At 41.2% G+C, this 14,866-nt stretch overlaps 1 protein-coding gene across 3 annotated transcripts in view; it reads left to right on the top strand.

Moving 5' to 3' along the window:
- Positions 1 to 1,097: 1,097 nt before the first annotated feature.
- The window catches only part of abcd1 (ATP-binding cassette, sub-family D (ALD), member 1), a 57,088-nt gene continuing 43,319 nt past the window's right edge, over positions 1,098 to 14,866 (top strand). Inside the window, exons 1-3 of one of the 3 annotated variants that reach the window (XM_034171827.1) lie at positions 1,098 to 1,173; positions 7,927 to 8,232; positions 10,423 to 10,538. In XM_034171827.1, coding sequence (XP_034027718.1) covers positions 8,104 to 8,232; positions 10,423 to 10,538 — 245 coding nt within the window. In that variant the 5' untranslated portion in view covers positions 1,098 to 1,173; positions 7,927 to 8,103. Of the gene's footprint in view, positions 1,292 to 7,926; positions 8,233 to 10,422; positions 10,539 to 14,866 lie in introns of all 3 variants that reach the window. The other 2 variants (XM_034171826.1, XM_034171828.1) reach the window with 2 other exon arrangements.

The following is a 14,866-nucleotide window of genomic DNA, read 5'->3' as shown; positions in this document are numbered from 1 at the left end:
TCAGCATGTCAGACTGTATTTCCACTAAAGGCAGACAAGCTGGTTTGGATGAGGCACTGGTGGACTATGTTGTGGAAGATGCACAACCGTTCAAAATAGTGGAGAGCAAAGCCTTCAGGGCTTTACTACAAAGGTTTGACCCAACATATGCCCACCTCCAGAGGAGAAGACCGGCTCAAATACTGGGCGACACGAGTCGCAGTCTATCCCAATTTACAGAGAATGGCAAAAAATATTTGGCGATGCCAGCAACATCAGTGCCTTACGAGCGGGTCTTCTCCAAAGCTGGAGAGGTGGTGAGGCAGAAGAGGAGCTGATTAAAGTCCAGCATTGTTGAAATTATTCTTTTTTTGGAATAAAAATTGTTGAAAGTTGCACAATCACCGTCTCCTATCCCCTCTATTCTAATTTACAAATTACAGCAACATAAGCACCAGTTGCAGAAGCACATGCCTTTCTCACTTTTCCCATCACATTTTATCCAAATATAGTTTGAGGAATGATAACACAAATCTACATATAGTCTACATAAGGGCTTTCATAACCATTATGTGTGCATCTGTAGGACTATTATTACATTAAGAAGACACAATAATACATATGACTTTTTTTTATTATTATTATTTTTAAAGAACAAACCACATCAGTCACGAATTAATGCAACATTTGTCAGGGCACTCGCCCAAGGTAATTCTCAAAACAATCCAGCAGATGTCACCCTTCAAACTATGATTTTATAACTACTGCAGGGGTCGCTATTGAGCGACCAACACAGTGTCAATACAGTGTCGACACAGTTTGTGTAGTGTGTCAATACACTCCTTGACGTATCGTCATCCCATCACTACTCTGAACATACTCTTCCTTTAAAATGACCACAACACCATTTGTTCCTGCCCTTACTTCCCTTCTACTCTCTTGCACACACAATATGTCAACCTTTCTCCTCTCCTTCACATCAGCCAGCTCTCTCCCTTTACCAGTCATACTGCCAACATTCACACTTGGTAAGGACGGAAAGTAATTAAATATCACACAAACACAGATGTAGTTGTCACTGTGAGTGCTTCTGAGAGTTAGTCCAGTGGATGAGGGCGGTCTTGGAGAAGTAAGGATGTCGGAGTGGGGAAGGAGGGATGCACTCGGTGTTCGGACGCGGCCCGCGCTCTCGAGGTAAACATGTTGCTGAACTTTTGGTGCCGCCTGGCGAGTTTCGAACAACAGAAACCGCTTTTTGAAACCCGATAACCCTGTTTGGAGGGAGTCAGGGGTCCTGTTCCGACTTTGGACGGTAAAATGACTCGTTTTTAGCTTGTTTCATGTCGAGATTTGGAGCCACTACAAAGTTCTCTGCGACGTTAGCTTTAGCGTCGCTTGCTTTAGGTCACACACGCTTTCAAAGTTTCTTCTTATGTCAGTGTTAATTTAATGGACATTAAAATGATCTGTGTTCAGTGCCGTCTTTTAAATGTTTTTGAAAATGCAGGCTGATAGCAGGCTGCTACTTTACAGTTACAGGCTAACGGTACTGCTAACCATCGCTGCCGCTTTTAAATCGATCTAATCGGATTTTAACGATTTTTTTTTCCACATCACTGGATGTAAACTTACAGGTGACGACGTTGTATCTTTTATAAACGTGTTTTTAAGTAGAATAAGTTATAAACACGTCGTTTGTGTGTTCTGGGTATTTATCGACACTTCCGCTTTATTAATTAAACAAGAGCAGCAGTGAAGCTTTCGTTACTTAATAGACCACAAACCGCTCCAGGATTAATTATTTTACAAATAAAACAGTGAAAAAATAAGTACAAGAAGATACATTGATAAATCTGCTGTGTTGACGAATAGATAAAAACTCTGATGGAAACTGTGAAGAAAGTGCCTGATAAAGCCATTTTTTTCATTAGTTAGGTATGTGATTAAAAAAATTGAAGTTTAAGGAATTGTAAACAGAAATGTGTGGTTGGAAAGAGCCTATAGCAGGGGTGCCCAGTTTGGTCCTCAAGATCTTAGTTGTCTCCCTGGTCCGACACACCTGAATCCAATGAAGGCTCATTAAAAGCCTGCTAACTAGTCTTTCATTGGATTCAGGTGTTGGAGGCAGGGAGACAACTAAGAGTGTCACGGAAGGTAGTTCTCGAGGATCGAATTTGGGCACCCTTGGCCTATAGAGACCTTCAAAATGATCTTTAAATATTGAATCTATGTCACATATGAAGAAAGGTATGAGCATTTGAAGGTCGGCAGATCTTGGTAATTTCGTATGTGTGCTTAAGGGAAAAGCTGTGACCGGTGTCTCACTGTTTCCATTTCAAAAATGATGGTACTTTGTCATACCTAATTATTATCACCAGTGCGAAAAACCGGCTATTTCGTCATTTCCACCGTCTTGAGATTGGCGTTGTGGATCGTAAAAATTTGCATGCAAACGCTTCAATCACCACCAAACTTCACAGCAAAGTACAGTTGTATGCAAAAGTTTGTGCACCCCTGATAATTTTCATGATTTTCCCTTATAAATCATTGGTTGTCTGGATCAGAAGTTTCAGTAAAATATATCATATATCAGACAAAGACGCTGTTTTTAGTATTTACAGAATGTGTGCAATAATTATTTAAATAGGATTAGGCAGGTGCATAAATTTGGGCACCCTTGTCATTTTATTGATTTTAATACATTTAGCACTAATTATTGGAACACATTGCAAATGTTTCCCCTCTTTGCATCTCTTCTAATGAGTGGCAACATGGGAGGCCTCTAAACAACTTTCAGATGACCTGAAAACAAAGATTGTTCAACATGGTTTAGGGGAAGGATACAAAAAGCTATCTCAGAGATTTCAGCTGTCAGTTTCCACGGTGAGGACATAGTGAGGAAATGGAAGACCACAGGCACTGTACTAGTTAAGGGCCCGAAGTGGCAGGCCAAGAAAATCTCAGATAAGCTGAAATGAAGGATGGGTGAGAACAGTCATAGTCAGCCCACAGACCTGCTCCAAAGACCTACAACATGATCTTGCTGCAGATAGTGCCTCTGTACATTGTTCAACTATGCAGCACACTTTGCACAAAGAGATGCTGTAATGCAGAGGAAGCCTTTTCTGCGTACAAACAGAGTCGCTTCAGGTATGCTCAAGCACATTGGACAAGCCAGCTTCATTTTGGAATAAGGTGCTGTGGACTGATGAAACTAAAATTGAGTTATTTGGACATAAAAAGGGGCATATGCAATGGCTCAAAAAGAACACAGCATTCCAAGAAAAACACTTGCTCCCTATAAGATTTTATTGATATCGATGCCATTATCGATTCTACTTAGCGATCCGATTCTCTTCTCGATACCTTCCCTTGTGAATTTTCTAGTACTAAAAGTAGGCTTACAGGTTTTCTATGTCAACATTTTAAATTGGTCACTAGATCCTTGATCTCTGGACCTAAATAAAAATAAATAAAATCTGTAGTTTTTGTCAAAAGCATTTCCTTTCAGCCATTTTGGCATGAATGTCTCTCCACTACCTCTGAGCTGAGCTCAGCTGCTGCTGCACATAAGTGCAGGACGCTCATTTTGGGAGGAAAAAACATTTGATTGATTGCATGTTTGTTTGTATTACAATGTTTGGAAAGAGCTGTCATTTGATTTAAACAGCGTTTCGCTTTAAATTTATTAATTCTGACTGACTGTATCATTGTAACTTGACTCGGCAAAGAGCCGCACATCGTTTGAGCTGTGTGAACAGACAGAGGAGTGACTCACGATTGACATATTAAGGAATGAAAGGTGGTGAAAAACAAAAGAAAGCTGAAACCCAAAATTACCCCCAACACCACCTGCACGAAAATGTTGAATTCCAGAAGCTCTGAAATGTAATCTGGGGTCTATTCCAGACAATAAACTGCAGTGAGTGCAGCATCCATTTAGTGAGAAAATAAAACCAACTTTCCCTATTCAAATTCATTCCAGTAGTATTCTGCTCTTACTAGGATGCAGCAGTTTTCTAGCTTGGCAGATAGTTCTGGAGGAAATCACTGAAGAAATTAACAAATTGAAAATATGGTTTGACTGAAACAAATTGTCATTAAACTTCAATAAAACAGGGATGAAGTGGAGGTGTAAGAGTTACTAGGTGTTCACAGGAAACACTTATTTATTTCTATATGTATTTATTTATTTTAATTGTTAGATGGTTTTATCTTTTCTGTTTTGTTTTGTTTCATTAGGTTCTTTTTGTCTCTTTCTCTAACACTAACGTGCTGATGTGAACAGCTTAATGCTAACTTTAACATTGAAAACGCCATAGACATGCTAAAGTGTTAGCATTGGTCCTGTTTTTAAGTTATAAAATACATCTATCAACTGTTTCAGAGGGATATAAATGTAAAATGTTACTTTGGCCCTGTCTCCCCTACTATACTTGAGCTTGGAGTGCTGCAGCGCGGCTGTGCTCAGACTGGAGTGCTGAGACTGTGACACCAGGATAAGTTCTCCCCGACGGAACGGAGGACGTCTCATTTTGGGGGGAAAACAGTTTTGGTCACTTGCAGTTTGTCTGTTTTACAAAGTTTGGAAAGAGGTGTCATTTGATTTAAAATGGCAATTCACTTTGACGTTATTGATTGCGTAATGATCTGTCTTTCCACCTTTACTCGGCAGAGAGCCAAGTAAAGGTGGAAAGGTTCGTATTTGGTTTAGGAACCAGAGAAGCGAGAGATCGCGACTTGAATCAGCAGAAAAGGTGAATCACAACTGACATCTTTAAATGGCTTTGAAGTAGGTTGATGAATAAATTGTGGACACGCTGCTTCTAAATCAGAACCAGCAGATACACAATCAACATAAAGAAATGATTATTTTCCCGTTGCACACCCTCAAAAACAACATAACGGCCCAACTGAAGTAATTTTTTATTATAACAGCGTAACAGTCCGTTACGCTGTTAGAATGCTGGTGAGAACCCTGCTGCCTCTAGTAGAATCATAAGAACAATACCATAGTACCATACTGAATTGCAGCTTCTTATTTTCTATTTAAATTTTTGTTATAATTTCAATGCATCATATTCAATCGCATCTTATAGCATTTGAGGAATTGAATTGCCATCAAATACTTATCAAATCGCATCGACTCGGGAACGGGTGAATCGTATTGTTATGTATCGTATCGCTGGTAGTGTATCAAGCTGCGTATCGAATCATTGTTAGTGATGAGATTCACATGCCCACTGCAGATGTTGTCAAGTGTGTTGATGAGGTATGAATACTAAGATTTTATCAAATATTTGGACATATTTCTCTGAGTTTTAGTTTTAATTTTTTGGGGTTTTGACATGAACTTGTTCTTAGAATTTTGCTCCCACATCGTGCCACAGTGCATTGCAGAGCATGTAGATTTTTGCTAAATTACGTAGCCCAGGTTCACCACACACAAATATCTTCAACAAAAAAGTTTAGCTTTTTTTTGTTTGTTTGTTCTTTCAGACCTCACTTTCATCACTCATGTTGGTTATTAGTTTTCTGTTGGATCTTTAAAAGTATTTTATCACATGATGAATATAAACATGGTCACATGACAGCGGCTGGCTGCTTTGGTTATGCTGCGTTTACACATAATGATGACAAGTCACGAATGCCATAAAGTATACATTCTTGGCCGGTGATTGTTCCAGTTTGCTCCTCAAAATCTAGAATAATCCACAGCAGAAGAACTTTGTGACTGCATGCTTAATTGGGCTCTGTGCCATGGAGTGGCGCAGAGAGGAGGAAGAGATGGAGAGAGCCAGATGTGTGGCTCCACGTGGCTCTCGTCTTGCTCGTTTTGCCAAACATCAGGCACTGCAGCAGCAGTAGGTGGAACACCTGCAGGAGCGCGCTGATGAGCATTGGAACTAAACTTTTAGCCGACTTGGCGTCACTGTCCTTCTTCAGCATACTGCAGCAATGAAACTGAATGCGGGGCAGCACGGTTTAATTGTGCGCACGTCAGAGAAGAACGTTGTCACGCTTTATTAAGGATCACCACTAATCAAGATGGATCAACACGCTCAGTTGCGACCTCCACGACGTGGTGCATGACATTCATGGAAGATTTTTTTGACAGCCAAAAACATGCTCCACGAAAATCACAAATATCACGCACCAACACGCACTATTAAGGAACCTATTCAGATGCGATAAGTCATGTTAAGAATGTCAGGAATGTGTCAAGAATGACGCAAATATGACATTCGTAACACGTCCTGCCTATGTGTAAACACAGCATTAGTAAGGACTGAGGGTGTGGTTTCACAAGCGAGTGGATGCTGCAAAAACACAGCACTGTTGCTTGCTCCAAAACCTGAACTCACCTTTTTATATCGAAAAGGTGTTGTTTTCTTCAACATAGCAAAACTAGCTTCTGTGTTTCACTAATCTGAATGAAATTAGAAATTTTCTGCTGTGCCAGCTCTGTATCTGTTAGGAGTGTAACGATAAATTGTGATAATTATATTGTGAAATCTGTATAGAATTCTGTATAGAATTGTTGTTATTGTTTTGTTTTTGATTATTATTTTTTTTAATTAGTGTCGTGATACCATGAAAAACATGAACGAAATATTGACCTCTTGCTAAAGAATTATAAATGTCTGCAGGATTAAGCACTCTCCTCTGGCACCAGTGAACATCCGGGAAAGGACATTGAGGTGGTGTCATCTTACAGATAACTTGATGTTCACTTGAACAATACACTGGACTGGTCAGACAGTACAGCTGCACTCTATAAGAAGGGCCAGAGCAGGCCGGACCTGCTGATGAGACTCTGGTCTGTTGGAGTTCAGGGGGACACCTGAAGGCATCTTACAGTGCTGTAATGCCATCGACATTTTCTGTGGTGTAGTTTGTTGGGGCAGCAGCATCTCTGCTGCAGACAGAAGGAGACTGAACATAAAAGCCAGTGCTGTCCTGGGGTGCCAGCTTGATCCAGAGCAGGTGGTGGGAGAGAGGAGGATGATTGCTAAGATACCATCCATGTTGAGCAATGTGTACCTCCCTATGCAGGGTCCACGGACAGCACTGAACAGTTCCTTTGAGTAACAGGTTGCTTCACCCAGTGTGTGTGTGTGTGTGTGTGTGTGTGTGCGTGAGCGTGAGAAGGAGAGGCACTGGAGGTTCTTTATTCCTGCTGCTGTCAGATTGAACACTTGGCACTGTTCCAGGAATTACACAGCACACTGAACTGTTTTTCTGACTTTTTAATTTAATTAATTACTGTGTGCAATAACTGTTCTAGTATGTTCAGTATGATGTGAGCTCACTGTCTTAATTGTGTCTGACACGTGATACATTTTTCTTTACCTTTTTATACACTGTTGTCACTTGCTGCTGCAACAATGCAAATTTCCCCATTGTAGGACAATAAAGGAATATCTTATTTATAAAATGTAGGAGTAAGAAATGAATAACATGAAGGATTACACTTTACAGTTCAGAATAATTTGTTTCTTTAAAATTAGAAATTAAAACATTCACTGCCTTCAACGTAATTATTTGGAAAAGTGATGTAATTATATATCGTGACGTGCGTCAGGTCGTGATACATATTGAAGCACATACACATTTCCATTTCTGCTCTCCCCTTTTCATCCACTGCCATTACTCTTTCATCGAGCGTTGTTTGGTTGTGGCAGAAGTATTGGCTGTTTGAGCGCTATTATCCTTAAATCTGTACAGAGAGGTAGCTTTGTTTTGGTACTGAAATGTGCAGCGTCTGGGATGTGGATCAAAAAAAAAATTGTATAGGCTTAACCTGTGATCCTTAATTGGATTAAGCGGGTACAGCAAATCAATGAATTAATCGAATTTTGCTGAAAAGTCCTACTTTAATCACTGATGGGAGGCCAAGGTTTTACTTTAGGAGTTTGAATTTTAATTATTATTTTTCCCCTGCAGGTGTTCCTTGTCTCGGGATCTGACTCAAACATCATGATGTCTCTCTGACGACGCTGAAGGCCACAGACTCAGTGGACAGTACCGGAATCAGACTCAGTTCTTGGACTGTCTCCAGGAGTGTGTTGGCAGCTGTTGTTATTGGGGCACCTGGTTGGTCCAACCTGTCCGTCTTTCAGGATGCAGCTGGCCTATGAGAAGTTGCCTTGTTCACTGAGGCGGAGCTCTCGGGTCAGAAGGTTGGCGGTGCTGCTTCTCACCGCCTATGCTGTCAAGAAACTTTCACCTTTCATTTGGAGGAGGATCCAGGTGAGCGGGGTGTCGATAAACCACTTCACTGATTCTGATCTCATCAGCGTCTTAGCTAATTTCACTGATCTATGTGATGTTCTCAAATCATGTGACATACTCAGTGGTGGGCACATCTAACCAAAAAGTTAGCTTCGATTGCCGCTAATCAGCTAACTGAAAAGTTAATAACGCTGAACAAATAAACCACAAAAACATTTAGCCAGAAACATTTAGTTAGCCCAACCGCTAACTTCCAGTATTGTCTCCGGTACACTCTCAGCTACTGACAAGCCGGTTTTGAGTTTAAGCATTGCCAACGCTTTTGATTAGAATCAAAGACAATCACAAACATAACCAATGAGTCATTGTTTCTGTCTTTGTGCTCCCTGCCTACAGCTGTAAGGAAGAGTCATTTCCATTCACAGCGTACAACGGTTCAGCCGTGAGGCAGATGTCCTGAAAAAAAATAAGCCGGATAGAATACTATTTTTTACAAAGTGAAGATATAACACATATCTTCTAATTTTAAAATAATGCACTAATTCTGAAGTTTTGAACAATAACACGCAGATGCCAAAATGCATTATGAGCCTCAGATCACTGATTGGTTGATTCATTATATGTAAAAAGCATTTTTACAAATAAATGTGTATTTGTCAAATATGTAGTTTTTTTTTATTTGCTAAAAAAAGGCATTTGCAAAACTGAAAACTGTTTAAGTTGTGATTCAACTCTACAGCCGTGTGATATAACCGGACGCCATTCACACTGCCATCCAGTAGATGGGTCATACACTGCCATCTACTGGATGGCAATATGAACGATGCCTGGTTATATCACATGGTTGTTGCTCACTTCTGTGTTTGCGCTGTGATGGACTGACAACACATGCTACCCTCTCCAGGTCATAGCAAGTGAAGCAGAATGAGAAGATTCAAGGATTCTTTTCTGTCATACCATATATGCTTCCACATGACATGATACAAGATTATTTTGGGTCAGTTCATATGAAATCACCGAAGGTCCCAGTTTTATGGTTTTAGAATTGCCTGGTTGCCTGATATATTTTGTAGCCAGTGTTGAGAGAAGAATGGTCTTGGTGGCAGCTCAATATCTTGTTTCATTTAGATTCTATGGAGGTTCGAAAAAGGGGGCGTGTCCGTGTTAACCCTCTGTATTCTGTTTGTGATCATGATTACTTGGCCATAAATCAAAAACTAGAAAAGATATTAACTTGATATTTTTAGAATTTATTTTTTCTGTCTTAAAGTTTATGTAAAATGTACAGTTGAAGAAATTAACCCCCTGGGGGCCACGCCATTAATTAATAAAAAAATGGAATTTGGACAAAATGTTGGACAAAATGTTCCTTTGGCACCCCCTTTTGGGCATGCGGGCATCTTTTGATTTTTGTTTTGTTGGTCTCAAATGAAAGGTCTTCATTGGAACTTCAAATTAAACCTGGTACCAACATCTAACAAAGAGGCCTGATGGGAAAACAAGTGCCCTCTTTATTGGTAATCTCCAGTTTTCAGCTTAATCAAAATGTACATGAAAATGTACATAAATGTACCGGAAATATATGACAGTCTATAGCCATTCTGAAATCCATCCAGCATTTATACACATACATTGCTACATTATAAACAATGTCTGTATCACTGAATAAACAAAGCACAATAACTAACGTGTAGCTAGCTACACATAAGCTATGCCCATGCATGGGCTAACTTAGGTTCATGCAAAGGTGGTTATTAATCATATGAATGGAATTTTTCCATAATGTTGAGCTACCGCTAAGACCATTCTTCCTCTCTTAACATGAGCTACAAAATATATCAAAACCAGGCAATTCTAAAACTATAGAACTGGGACTTCCCTTATTTTGGATGATTTCATATGGAATGACACTTTTTCAAAAGGTCCTGGGGATTAAATAAACTAAAACTAGACTGGGGAATATAAATAAGAGCAACAATAAAATCAAAAGATAGATGGATGAATTGCTGTGATTGATTTTAGCCAAAATCAAATGCTTCTTGCAAAGAGTTTCAATAAGAGAAACTCATATCAGAAGATTTTTATTTCTTCATTAACTGTGAAGTGAATCAACTTTCCAGTTCAATGAAAACTCATCAGAAATTTGATTCAGATGTCATCGAGTCTCACTGATATTTATTAGTATTTTATTGTTTTTTTTTTTTCCAGAGAAGTGCAAGAAGTAAACAGCTGGGTGGGTCTAATGTTCCTGGGGGTGTGGCTAATACGTCCTCATCGCACACTTTAGTGAATGATGGTGTGAAGAAGAAGAAGAGCAGTAGAAGGTAGCACACTGCGTCAATGACCCACTCTGACTCAAGTCCTCACCTCCAGGGTTATTTATTGGTTTCTTTATCTTAGGGGTCAACCGATATGGAATTTTAAATCACAGAGGATTGTTTTTATACCATGTACTCAATGCAGTAAAAACTAAAAAAAAAAAAAAAAAAAAAACCACAGGGAAAAAAAAAATGCTGATTGCAGCTGCTGCTCCTTTCTGTGTGGAGCTGTCTGGTGAAGAGGCACTGTGAAACAGCTACAGCTTCTCTCACAAATGTGTTTAAATAAAATCCATAAAAGTCCTCCACACAGACTGATTGCCAGAGACATATCAACATCAAGTAGAACTCCAGACATCTCCACATTTGCTCAAGGACGGTTTGTTCATGCGCTCATCTCACGGTCAAAGGAGGAAAGATAAATTATAACAGAACTCAGAGCGCAGCCCTGCAGCTCAGCATAACAACAAGTAGAAGAGAAGTCAGAGTGCACAGTCTGTCTGCAGAAATTCCTGCGTCGTCATGACACCACAGGAAGCAACTGGGAGCAGCCCCGGTGTGAAAGGAGCTTAAGAGCCCCAGTGACCTCCCCCTTGGTGCTCCCCATAGCAAGTTTGGTGTCAATTGCTTAATTACTGTGGCTGTCTGTGCATAGCAAACATGTGAACACACACACACACAGTCTTATAGATCACAACCCACTCACCTGCTGACCTGGTGTCACCTTTTATCATTCACTTAAGTTTCATGAAGGTCACAAATTGCTGTATGAAAATTAATGGTGACAACGTACACACAGCACAAACGCAACTTACTGCACCTTAACTAAAGGGACATGAAATATACAATGACATGGCTAAAATTCAACTCTGTTATCCGTGAGTAGAACAGGTAACTCAGTTCTATTCAAAAAAGCTTTTAAGACAGATATCATGTTATGTCAGGACACAAATATTCATGTTATTTATGTACATGTTGCTTTTTAATAAGTTCATTTCTGAGTACAGACAGTGAGTCTATCTACAGCGACAGGCCGTCTGTTGTTTCGGTGATGATAATGCTGTTGTGGAGTCTGAGTGACCTTGAACTTTTTTGCCCTCTGTGCAGGCACCATGAGGCCGAGCGAAACTTAGTGTTTATATTTAGACCTTAAATATTAATAAAATTTAAATATTTCATTTTTTTTAAATGTTAAGCCTCCCACCAAAAAGTATGTAAGGAACTGGACTGAAGAGACCAGCTTGTCACAGAGGGACTGCTTTGACACCACAGACTGGGGTGTGCTTTGTGAACCTCACGGTAGCGACATCGACAACCTGACTACCTGCATCACAGACTATAATAGTTTCTGTGTGGAAAAGGCCGTGTCTGCCAGGACGGTACGGTGTTAACCCCCAACAATAAACCCTGTGTTACCTCTGAATTAAAGGGCCTGCTCAATGTGAAGAAGAGGGTTTTTAGATCTGGAGACAAGGAGGAGCTGAGAAAGGGGCATAAGGAGCTGAAGAGGGGTATAAGGAGAGGCAAAGAAAGCTACAGGACACTGGAGGAGCATGTTGCATGAAGAAACGTCAGAGAAGTGTGGAGTGGTCTGAAAACCATCTCAGGCCACTCTAAGGACAACGGGATGGGCTCAGTATCTGGAGACCAGGACTGGGCAAATGAGCTGAATTGTTTTTTTTTAACATTATAATGTAACAGATTTGTCAGTGCCACTTCTCCCTCCCCCGTCCACCAGAGCCTGGACCTGACTACGTTGCCCCACCACTCCCCCCTATAGCAACACCCCTGACACCCGGGTCATTAATCGTAACTCCCCCACACCGTGCTCCCCCCCCCCCCCCCCAAATTCCACATACTTCACCATTGACCTCACTCACTTGAAGCCCCACCCCGCCTCTCAAACAACAACTGTTCAGGTGAGGAAAGCACCTGGCCCTGATGGCATCAACTCCAGACTACTTAAGGACTGTGCGGATCAACTCTGTGGAGTTCTTACGTACATTTACAACCTGAGCCTCAGGCTGGAGAAAGTTCCACTCCTGTGGAAAACATCATGTGTGGTTCCAGTTCCTAAGACTGCGCACCCTAATGAGGCTAACCACTTCAGGTCACTGGCTTTAACCTCTCACATGATGAAGGCCTTGGAGAGGATTATTCTCACCCACCTCAGACACCCGGTAAACAGCAAGATGGACCCCCTGGAGTTCACGTATCAACCTGGCATCGCTGTGGAAGACGCCGTCATCTACCTGTTGCACAGGTCACTGTCACATCTGGAGAGCAATGGGAGCATTGCAAGAGTCATGTTCTTTGACTTCTCCAGTGCTTTGAACACAATTCAGCCATCACTTCTCGGGGGAAGCTGGAAGGAGCTGGAGTAGACTGCCACCTTGCTGCAAGGACCATCGACTGACTACCTCACCAACAGACCGCAGTATGTGAGGCTTCGCGCCTGTGTGTCTGATGTGGTAGTGTGCAGCACAGGGGCCCCGCAAGGTACAGTGCTCTCTCCCTTACTTTTCACACTGTACGCATCAGACTTCAGCTATAACGTGGACACTTGTCACCTCCAGAACATTGGGATGACACAGCCATTGTTGGACTTGTGTCTGAGGGGAACGATCTGGAGTACAGGGAGGACATCACCAAGTTTGTGGCCTGGTGTGAATGGAACCACCTGTGTGCATCAAGCAAGGGAAAGGACGGGTGATCGACTTCAAAAGGAAGGCTCGTCACATTGTGCCAGTGAACATTCAGGGCTTAGAGATAGAGATTGTGGAGAAGTACAAATACCTGGGTGTTCACCTTAACAACAAACCGGACTAGACACACAACACAGATCAATCAATCAACTTTTTTCTTATATAGCGCCAAATCACAACAAACAGTTGCCCCAAGGCGCTCCATATTGCAAGGCAAGGCCATACAATAACCATGAAAAACCCCAACGGTCAAAACGACCCCCTATGAGCAAGCACTTGGCCACAGTGGGAAGGAAAAACTCCCTTTTAACAGGAAGAAACCTCCAGCAGAACCAGGCTCAGGGAGGGGCAGTCTTCTGCTGAGACTGGTTGGGGCTGAGGGAAAGAACCAGGAAAAAGACATGCCGAGAAGGGGGGCAGAGATCGATCACTAATAATTAAATGCAGAGTGATGCATACGGAGCAAAAAAAGAAAGAAACAGTGCATCATGGGAACCCCCCCACAGTCTACGTCTAAAGCAACATAACCAAGGGATGGTCCAGGGTCACCCGATCCAGCCCTAACTATAAGCCTTAGCGAAAAGGAAAGTTTTAAGCCTAATCTTAAAAGTAGAGAGGGTATCTGTCTCCCTGATCTGAATTGGGAGCTGGTTCCACAGGAGAGGAGCCTGAAAGCTGAAGGCTCTGCCTCCCATTCTACTCTTACAAACCCTAGGAACTACAAGTAAGCCCGCAGTCTGAGAGCGAAGCGCTCTAATGGGGTAATATGGTACTACGAGGTCCCTAAGATAGGATGGACCTGATTATTCAAAACCTTATAAGTAAGAAGAAGAATTTTAAATTCTATTCTAGAATTAACAGGAAGCCAATGAAGAGAGGCCAACACGGGTGAGATATGCTCTCTCCTGCTAGTCCCCGTCAGTACTCTAGCTGCAGCATTCTGAACCAACTGAAGGCTTTTAGGGAACTTTTAGGACAACCTGATAATAATGAATTACAATAGTCCAGCCTAGAGGAAATAAATGCATGAATTAGTTTTTCAGCATCACTCTGAGACAAGACCTTTCTGATTTTAGAGATATTGCGTAAAATGCAAAAAGGCAGTCCTACATATTTGTTTAATATGCGCTTTGAATGACATATCCTGATCAAAAATAACTCCAAGATTTCTCACAGTATTACTAGAGATCAGGGAAATGCCATCCAGAGTAACGATCTGGTTAGACACCATGCTTCTAAGATTTGTGGGGCCAAGTACAATAACTTCAGTTTTATCTGAGTTTAAAAGCAGGAAATTAGAGGTCATCCATGTCTTTATGTCTGTAAGACAATCCTGCAGTTTAGCTAATTGGTGTGTATCCTCTGGCTTCATGGATAGATAAAGCTGGGTATCATCTGCGTAACAATGAAAATTTAAGCAATACCGTCTAATAATACTGCCCAAGGGAAGCATGTATAAAGTGAATAAAATTGGTCCTAGCACAGAACCTTGTGGAACTCCATAATTAACTTTAGTCTGTGAAGAAGATTCCCCATTTACATGAGCAAACTGTAATCTATTAGACAAATATGATTCAAACCACCGCAGCGCAGTGCCTTTAATACCTATGACATGCTCTAATCTCTGTA

Source organism: Thalassophryne amazonica, chromosome 6 (genome assembly GCF_902500255.1).
Source record: "Thalassophryne amazonica chromosome 6, fThaAma1.1, whole genome shotgun sequence".
Classification (NCBI taxonomy): Eukaryota; Metazoa; Chordata; class Actinopteri; order Batrachoidiformes; family Batrachoididae; genus Thalassophryne; species Thalassophryne amazonica.
The sequence above is the reverse complement of the archived record's forward strand: the minus strand, read 5'-3'. Positions and strand labels throughout refer to the sequence as shown.